The 10111-nt window shown below is 37.8% G+C and overlaps 1 protein-coding gene across 4 annotated transcripts in view; it reads left to right on the forward strand.

Annotated features, from left to right (window-relative positions):
• Positions 1-10111, forward strand: part of mtbp (MDM2 binding protein) — an 82702-nt gene that overhangs the window by 20740 nt on the left and 51851 nt on the right. For 3 of the 4 annotated variants that reach the window (XR_001760972.2, XR_001760973.2, XM_025061354.1), the window contains exons 18-21: positions 65-325; positions 425-600; positions 866-975; positions 2646-2759. Coding sequence is in view for 2 of the 4 variants with exons in the window: in XM_025061354.1 (XP_024917122.1) it covers positions 65-325; positions 425-600; positions 866-975; positions 2646-2759 (661 nt within the window). In the remaining 2 variants the exon portion in view is untranslated. Of the gene's footprint in view, positions 1-64; positions 326-424; positions 601-865; positions 976-2645; positions 2760-3916; positions 3983-4083; positions 4581-10111 lie in introns of those variants that run through there. The other variant, XM_008323425.3, reaches the window with a different exon arrangement.

Genomic DNA, 10111 nt, shown 5'->3' on the forward strand with positions numbered 1-10111 from the left:
CCCAGCTCTGTTCTCAGCTGTGTTTTTAAAAGCTACAACTTTAATATACTATTTGTTCGATCAGGTTTTGCCTGGACAATCAACAGTCCTTGGATCGGGACCAGGCATTTGTGCGGCTGCAGTCCCGTCTGATCCGCCATGAGACTCAAACCACCTGCAGCAAAGAGCCCTGTCCCCTGCCCTTTGCCCTCAGCCCTGCCCCCTCCCCAGCTGTGATGTCCGAACCAGGAAGTGTTCCTGATGGGGAGACTCTTCAGAATGCTGACGTAGCACGGCTGAAACGCAGATCCTGGGACACAGATGTCGGTGGAGTTCCTCGCAAGAGGTGCAGTGACGGAGGAAGTTTGGCTTGTGATTTGATTTAAATGCCTCAATGTGGTCGTTTTTGTTGATAAGCTTGTGTGTTTCTGTCTGAACGGAGCAGGCTGGTGAAGTCGGAGAGCAGTGATTCGCTCTGTTCTATGAGCAGTAACAGCAGTGGGACACATCCCACAGTCAGGTCTCTTAGACAACAGCCCAGCAGATCTCTGTCCACGTCCACGTCCACGTCCACGTCCATTGGTGCTGTGTCTACTTTAGTCACAAGACGAACATCCTCAGGTAACATGTCTGCCTTTGTATTCTTCAATACCTAAGAGTGGTTGGTGAGGCCAGGGTTGTTCACACTCACCAAAAAAAAAACAAGTACTGATGAAAAAATATACCAGGGAACAGTCTGAGTCTATTAGATTATTCTGTTACTTTTGAGGCAAGTTCTAAAAAGGAACATTATGTCAAAACTCCTCCATTTAGTGTTTCCACCTCACTGCTTCAATAAGCAGCCGTTTTAGCATGAAGTCTAACAAATGAATTGTTACCTCTGCAGGTTTGGTGACACACCCTTCAGTAGACAGACCTAAACTGCAGCAGCAGACACATCCTGCACCATCAGAGGACAAACCTGCCAAAGAGTCACGCTCCCAGAAACACAACAGGGTGAGTGACTATCGCATTCTCTAAAGATTTAAAAAAAAAAAACTTTTTTAATGCAGCAAACATGGACAGTGGGTAAAAAAAACATAAAATCATGCTTGATAAATTCTAATGATTGTAACCATGGAAACACATTTTCATCACACCGTGTCAAAAATAACGAAGTGATGAAGTGATGAATATGACTTACAGTGGACTGTGGAAAAATATTTTTCACATCTAAGAACACCCCCCTTTATGATTTATTAATAAACAAAAAACCCATTTCAACATGGTTAGTGTTAATTACACATTATATCTTACGCAGTCGGACTCACTGTCAAAGGTGCTGAATCATATTCTAGTCATAACTTCAGGTAATTCACAGCCATATAAATCAGTGATATTAAAAGAGGCTCTAAGGATTTTTGCTGTGTTTAATTCTGAGATTATTCTTTGGTTTCATTTTGGGTTTAAATTTCCAGTTGTACTCGTCTATAAAACATGAGTATTGCCCTGGGAGGCCTATGTATTTAACCTGACTTCAGAAGTAACGCAGTGTTAAAATAGAAGTTTATGGTAAAATTAGGCTATTTCCAAGTCAATATGCAATAATATGCAACAACAAAAATCTGTTTTTTGAAGAGTTTGTGCTCTCCATCACTACCACAATAATATGTAATCTGTTTCTGAAGAGTTTGTGCTCTCCATCACTACCTTAAGATTGCTTTTGTTTCTTTTTGTTTTTTAAATATCGCAAAACTTTAATCCAGAACACTGGTTTAATACGGTTTAATCATATACTGTAGGTGTTTTTATTGATGGAAGAAACTGGGAGATAATCCATACATTTTTCAAAAGTAAACATGTTTTTCACTATGCCGATGCATACACACACACACACACACACACACACACACACTTACAGCAGGTGATTAATGTTCTAACAGTGTGTCATGACATTGAAAATGTGTTGATGTCATCATGTTGTTGCAGAATCACTTTAACAGATATATTGATAGTGTATCCTTAGCAGATTAACTTCTCACACACACACACACACACACACACAGACTTTGTTTTTAGATATACTGTATCTCTGACACAAGTACAAACACAAACACCCAGCGCTGCACAGCCTCCTGCTGTAACTACGATTCTCCACAATCTGCTTCCCAACCTTGACTTGTTCTGACTCCTGATTACATATGCTAACGAGCCCATCATCCAAACAGCAGAACAGTGAGGAACAGGTTCAGGAATAAATAAGAGCAGTTTACGGCAGAGAGATTAAACGCTGCCTCTCTGATGCTGCACAGACTGAGTGGCACCACTGACTCCTCACAGTAATTTATCCTGTGTTTCACAACAGTCGCTGTGACAAGATTAATGTGGAATCTGTTTATTCCAGGACTGGGTTTTCCCTGTCAGTGCTGCCACTGAAATATTCCTGTGCTTGCAGGGGAAGCGAGCCGAGCTCACACACACACACACACACACACACACACACACACAAACAGAATATAAAGACAAAACTCTGTACAAAGGACATCACCCCAGAACCTGGACACTTTGACTTTGACGAAGCCATGCTTGCATTAGTTCCTCTGAACTGGTTTAGTGTCAGATGGTTTGGGCCCAACCTGATTCAATGTCTTTTTTATGTGTATACAAATGTGTGTCTCTGTCCTCAGATGTTGCAGGAGGTGGTGGAAAAAACACTCAAACACCATGGGATCAGTGCAGAGCACCAGTGCTTTGACGCCTGCAGCAAAAGACTGTTTGATATTTCCAAATTCTATCTCAAGGTGAGTCTCTTCACTGGCTACACACAGACTGTGCTGTCCTTTTATTTCACCATCTGTGTGTCTCTCCACAAACATCACATCCACTGCTGGTCTGAACAGTGGACTTTCTAATGGCTCTCCAAAAAACCCCCACATTTCCCTCCTCTGAAATAATTATCTAATTACTGTAAAAATATTAAGATGAAACCAGAGGTCAAGGAAGAAACTAGTAAATATGTAGTTAGTCTTTTTAAAGTCTTAGAATGTCTCTTACACTCAACACCTGTGTCTGTCAATAATATATGCTTGTCAAAAAATAATAGCCTTTAGAATGTTGCACAAAAAAGAGGTCGAACTAGGCTTTTTCAGCCAAACCATAACAAATGAATTTCATTCCAATAGGTGCAAAATATAATATGAAACTGCAAGAAAAATGGTTACCAGACAAACGGCTAAAAGTTAGCCGAAATATGACTGATGTCACTGATGAACGTGTTATTATTTAAAGATGGAAGTCTTCCAGCTCTTTCAAGAAATCTTGAATGTCTAAAAGATCCACATCTATGGTCATAAAAACGTTTGCAACGCTTTTCGTACTCTTGCGCGTTCTTGCGTTTGCGTCGTTTGTTTCCAGCCAGCTGCTCCACGCCGCCATCTTTAATCCTGCACCGCTACTCCACAGAGATCAAGACCATCACATGAATAAATATAACATAATACTTCCTGTCAGGTAAACTGGATATTATGTCAGTATTGTACTTTTAAAAATGCAGGCCTTTCTGTTGTTTTTTAACTTCCTGTATAGCGATACCATAGCGACAAAGTTGTAAAACTCTGCAGCTCAGGGAGTAACTAAAAGATCTGTATTTTGTAACGTTTTTTATACTGCAGTGTAATAATTGCATTGTTTGTATTTTATGACGTGTACGTTCTTTCTTTCCATACTGTAATGCGAAGTGAATTAGTTTGAGTAAATCATTCATGTTTTTATAATATCATTATTAGATGAATTTGATCGACTAATCCTAGTTAAACAACTATGATAGATGAATGTAAATGGTCCACGTTTTTTGTTAAAAGACTGCTTTAATCTGTGATTGATGAATAAATTACTCGATAAACTTGTAAGTGAACCTCAGTGTTTCAGTTGCAGTGATTTATCTTTTCTTTGATTCCAGGATCTGAAAACGTCTCGTGGTCTGTATGACGAAATGAAGAAAGCAGCCAGCAGCAACGTCAAACAGGTAATCACACTGAAGATGAGACACGGCTAATCTGACTGAGATTTGAGATTCCTTTTAAAAAAATTAAACATGTTGTGAAATGATCTTTTCTTTTACTGAAGGTCATTGACTGGGTGCTGGAAAAGACGTCGGAGAAGAGGAAGAGACGTTGACACCACTATGTTTAAACTCTTTAAATATTTTTAAGGTTGAGTTATTCATTTTGTTTTTATTTGTTGGAATTACCATTTTTAAGATCAATTCTTTATTTAACTCCATTTAATCATCTCATTAGTTCAGAACGCAAATTTAGTTGTTTTTTTAAAAACCTTTTTTTAAACTTTTGTTCCAAGGCTTCTGTTTGGCCTTGAAACAGAAATGCATTGAGAAAAGTCAACAATCCGTCGTCCTCTGCGGTGACGTCACAAGGTCGTTGATAGCATTTCTTCATTTCCTCTTTGTAACAATCAGGAACCCTGATCTAAGATCCTCTGTAACCTTATTTTGTCTGTAAAACTGATCACATTTATATGTTTTACATCTTTGTGGATTTGATCTTTGTATTTTATTATTGTATGTTTTATTATTTGTAACACAATAAAGTGTTTCTGCAATCTGATTCTGTGCACAGACGTTGATATCTGGTAACGTGTGTAAAGCATTTTATCGAGAGAATCTGAAAGAAAACGTTGTGGACTGTCACTGCTGACAGATTACAGCCTGAACTGGATGAAAGCTTTTATTAAGACATTGAAAAAGTGCAGCACATTATGCAGCAGTGATTAGTACTGACAAGGAGATTTGTCCTCTTTACTGTTCGCCCTCTTTCCTCACAATGAGATTCAACATGTTTTTTTTTCCTTGCCATGTTACTTCTTTCTCCAGGATAAGAGTAGAAATAGTTCTGTTCCACCTGCCACACATTTAAACAGGTATCTGATTCATAGAGTGGTCAAATAAAATGGAAGATAATTGTTTATTAGAACATGTGAGTTACAGTGTGAGATTATACAGCCTGGTGTGTGGTGTTTACTTGGACATAAATCCCATTCCCACTTTAATGTTTACGTCAAATAAAATACTAGCTTTTTCCTATTTCAATTATGGACTGTAGGTAGGCCTAAATAAGCTTTCTTATATTTTACTAACATGTTGGTTTCTTGCCCAGATCTGCAGGATACCTGTGATTGGTAGCTTTTTGTTTGGTGTTTCCACCTCTATGGTGTAGATGATGATTCAGACCAGCTTTCCTCTCTCTGTTAGTCGTTGCCTGTTTTTGTTCCACGTCATAATAAACCACCTTGTTCATTGTACAGATTCTTCAGTGAAGTCATTCAAAGGTCATGGTACCAGCGTGATCTGACCTGTTTTATGTTACAATGGATGATAGAATCACGGAGCAGGTAATACAATTCTATTATCCGTATGCACTGGCTGTGTCACTGTAGAGAAACGGGATGGATAAGATAAACACGGTTCCATTGAACTACCTACAACTTCATCACACAAGGCTGAGCAAAAAACGACCACAAAAGGAAAACAGATCAAAGCCGTGTAGAGGAGGAGACTGTGCTACTTATCACTTGTTCTCTTTATAACAAGATAAGACCAGCCTGGCCTCAAGACCCAAGTATGGAGACTTTCACAAAGTTTTGGTCGCTCTGCTACCAAAACTTTGTGAACGTGTCAGTTGTATATCAGTTTTAGTGGGAGGCAGGAGTACAAAGCTGGAGCTAAAAGATTTACTGTATAAGGAACAGGAAGTCCCTGAACAAAACCTGCCAACAATTGCTTCTTTATCACTGTGACTTTTTCTTTACATCAATTTTAATCTCTAGAAACCCTCCAGTTTAGACTTTGGTCATATTAAATGAAGGAAAGAATTTGGAAGCAGCTGCCGCCCTGGTGTCACATAGCTAACAAAAAAAAAAAAAAAAAAGAACTTTCTAATGTGTTCTAATGATTAAAAAAAGGAAGGCAAAAAGTATAAAGAATGAAATTACTATTTTATCAGGGTTATGGATTCAGTTTAAAAACTTTAACAAGAGCCGTAATTAGCCCATCATTAGCGTAATGTTGGACAAAAATACAGCAAAATATGATAACGTAAGATAATAAAAATATGACAAAAAATTAACTTAGAATAGCATACAGCATATAGTTTACCATAAGTTAGGTCACAATAAGAGTTTAACCCCAGTTTGAGAAGGAATGTGTGAAAAGGTGGGTAAAAGGTATAAAATTTGCTTAAAGGAACGTCTTCATTTAGACATATAGGTAAAAATAAGCTAATGAGCAGCTAATGGTTAAACAGACGTTTGCTAAAAATATTAGCTAAAGATGCTATTAAATATACATATAAAAAATCAATAAGATTCATCATCAATCATAAGTAAGACTTAGTCAGAAGTAAACTTGAAAAGTACACAAAATAGCAATGTAAGCTAAATTTTAAATAACCAAAGATGGTAAAAGTGAATTCCAAAGCTTTAATTGTCCCCCAGGAGGTAATTAAGGACAGAGTAAAACAGTAAAAGTAAAGAGAGAAAAGAATCCACTATTATGACAAATGAAACAAACACCCTCTTGTTTATTCTCTTTGCTGATGAAATCTCCATGTTTAAAATGGTGACATCTGAAGAGGTAAAATGTTTTATAGTTAACGTAATAAAATGTTGTGTGGCAGAGTAGAACAGTGGTTAGTGCTCAGTTAACTCTAACTGACTTAAACACAACTTTAATGCATATTTAAAAAAATACAGAAAGGCTGACAAATGTATTCAGGAGGAAATCATTTTGTAGCTGAGGTGTTTTCAACAGCAGAAATGTGAAGTGTGTGGTGTCATGTTGAGAAGCAGAAAAGTTGCTGTGGGATAAAGTTTGGCTGCAGTGTCAAACAGACATGTCAGAGTTATGTTTCATTGTTAGTGACACAGAGAAATGTGTTGGTGCAGCAGTGAACAGACAGCACACTCTTGGTATTCAGCACACACTCATGTTAGCTGAGGCTGACTTCAATCAAAGGCACTAAGCCCAGCTGCGGTAAAGCCACTGCTGCTATTTATTTATTTTTATTTTATTAGATTTTTTTTTTGTTTTTCTTTTCCACAGTCTGCTGGAAGCAGAAGCATAAATCACTCACAAGCAGCGTATGGACGGCTGGTTATTTTAGCAAACTGGAACTCAGGACATCTTACTGTGTCTCCATTAGAAATTCCCTTTCACTCAGAGTTAATTTCTAGTTAAAATATTTGAATTTGCCCTAGAAATGTAATCCTGGGGGCTTTTAATGCCAACGTAAATAAATAGTTAAAACCTCATAGTTAAATATCCAGACTCCAGCTTTCAGAGTCGACACAATGACATTGTTGTTGCATGACAGCTACTGTAACTGTTAGCTTAAAGGTAGGAAAGTACAAGCTGCTGTAAACATACAAAATTTAAAGTCAACAGAAGTGTTAGCCAAATGCAAGACAAAGTAAGAAACTAAAAAGAGTTACATGTTAGCATGAAAACTGCTAGCATCTAGTTAGAAAATAAGAGCGAATTGTATTGATGTATTTTGTTAAACATTTAATAAAATACTGTATGGTCAACTTGTAATAGTACTGTAGACTGTAGGTGAAACAATTATTCACCAGGGTTCAAACGTGTGACTTGTGATGGTGTAAGGCAAGAGCACTAGCCACTGTACCACTGTCTACCTTGAACTAGTTTTTATTGTCGTGATCTATTGAGCATATTAAGAAGCCAATTCAAATGCTTACAGTGACAAAGCATCATAGACACACATATTTGACACATTACGACTGTAACCTTCAGCATCTTAATATTATCATGTAAATTGTACGTTTCTCGAAAATGAGATCCTCCTTCCCCTGAATCAGGCTTCTCTTGGTGTAGTTTTCCCTGCTGTGTCTCCACTCAAGCGTGTGGAAGCTCATTTAGAAGCATATTGCTGCTGTGACTTCAGTCGCTGCCGTCACAGAGGTGAAACACTTTGCTGTACGTCTTCTCTTTCTAACACCACGCTCCTTCCCTTTGATGCCGTCTGATCTCGTCCCTCTGTGGGTTCAGACACATTTTGACTGGAGATCTGATCATGAAAGCAGCAGATAATATCTCTGAAGTTTGTCACACGTGATAACCGCTTGGATTTTTTTTTTTTCTTTTTACATGTCTGGGTTTTGAGGAGCCACTGTTGTCACTGTGTATGACAACAGAGGGTCATATGAGATCCAGCTCTGATGATCAATTCAAAGCTTGTGATGAGAGAATTCTCCTGTGGTGTTTTAAAGTGCAAACACACTGATGACCTCCTCACCTCCCACTGAAGCTGTTTTCATGACAGCGGGTAATAAGTGTGGAGCACCAAGTACAAACACACCTTCAACAGGACAGAGGTGTTGTTGTTTTTTTTTTTCTGTTTCAAAAGAAATGGAACAACAATCTATGTTTTTCTAAGACAAACTATTTGAGATCAAATTTATCAAGTTGGTTAACTTGAATTGTTTGGATTTGGATTTTTTTTTCAATGTATTTTTAAACATTTTCATTTAAATTAATTTAATTATAGTTTTATACATACCCTTTGCTTCAATTTAGAATTTTCTGTTTATTTCTTCTTCTTTTTTTTTACTAAATAAGAAATTGAATCATTTTTATGCCATCTCCAGGTGTTAAGAGCTAACATCTGGCTGTGTTTTTGGATACATTTTGGGTAGCTAAACACAATAAACTCTTTGTCTTTATTTGAAATGAACTTTTTTCTTAACCTTTTTTAAAGTTATTATATTGGGGTATTTGTCGCTATTTTAGCTTTAATATTGGGGTATTTGTCGCTATTTTAGCCGTCTTTTTGACCAGCTTTTTGTATTTTTTTGGCTAACCTTTAGTTATTTTTTCTCCCAGTTTTAGCTTTTTTCATATTTGTCCTCAGTACATCTTAGGCTATTTTGGTCATTTTAAAATATTGCAGCTGATGTTGATGTTCTTGATTAAGATAATGATTTCTCTTTCAAGACATTGGCTAACTTTTAGACTCGTAGAGGTATGTGTGTGTCAGAGTGCAGCCGCAATCTGTGTCCACAGAAGGTGGTATTTTAGACTGACAGTGAGTGAGTGTGTGTGTGTGTGTGTGTGTGTGTGTGCACCCTTTCGTGGTCTGAGTTTGTGGACCTGTCATGCGGGCGGATGTATGTGAGATTAACAGAGCTTGAAGTGCAGACCTTAGTCACAGCTGCACAACCACCTCACCAACTTCCTGTCTCTCCTCTGAGGTCGTGAGACGCCGTGTCCTTCTGTTTGTGTGAAGAGAGTTTTAGGTTTTTTTAAAGGGTAACTCTGTCCTTATTTGGGTCCATTAACAGATGACAAAGTGAGGATATGAATAATAATCAGCATACACTACAGGACACATGCATCATTTAATACTGAACATCTAGGTGTAAAGGATAAATGTAAGCTCTTTTTTTTATCCTCTTGTGGTGACAAACAGATATTTGATGTGAACCCTGACGACTCTTTCCTCTTAGAGACAATGACTGTGTTGACTTTCTGTTGACTTGATTTTGTTGTGTTTCTTTGCTCATTTCATCCTCCACAGTGATTCAATTTTAGTCTGGCACAAAATACTCAAACCCCTCAATAAAACTACGGTCTTTATTATGCTGTATTGTAAAACAGAAAGGTGTCCATTTTGTGGCAAAAACATATGAATTACTCTAATATTTTTTATATTTGGTCTTCACAATTAATGGCTATAAAACTGATGTTGCGCAACACTATTCTTTTGTATTGTGCGGTGTGAGGTGTACTGAACGGCTGCGTCCAACCTAGGACGATGTTAGTCCAGCGATGCTTCCCTTATTTTCAGTGGATAAATCTTTCTTACATCTGGAAAAGTGAGAATTCTTCCAATACATCATGCTCATTTGTTCAGTTCAGTTACGTTTAGATCCTTCATTTATCGTGTTTCCTGCATGCTGAGGGCGTGTAATCCACTTCTGGCAAAGATGCAGTACAGCTGGCTTTGGTCTGGCCCACACGAAATGAATGCGACTCTTCAGTGGCCCAAATATTTTCAAACAAATGTTGGCCCTTCCTGCCAAACACACTGTGCTCTTGGCAACGTGCAAACTGGACGGGACG

This window comes from Cynoglossus semilaevis, chromosome 13 (genome assembly GCF_000523025.1).
Source record: "Cynoglossus semilaevis isolate Cse_v1.0 chromosome 13, Cse_v1.0, whole genome shotgun sequence".
Lineage (NCBI taxonomy): Eukaryota > Metazoa > Chordata > Actinopteri > Pleuronectiformes > Cynoglossidae > Cynoglossus > Cynoglossus semilaevis.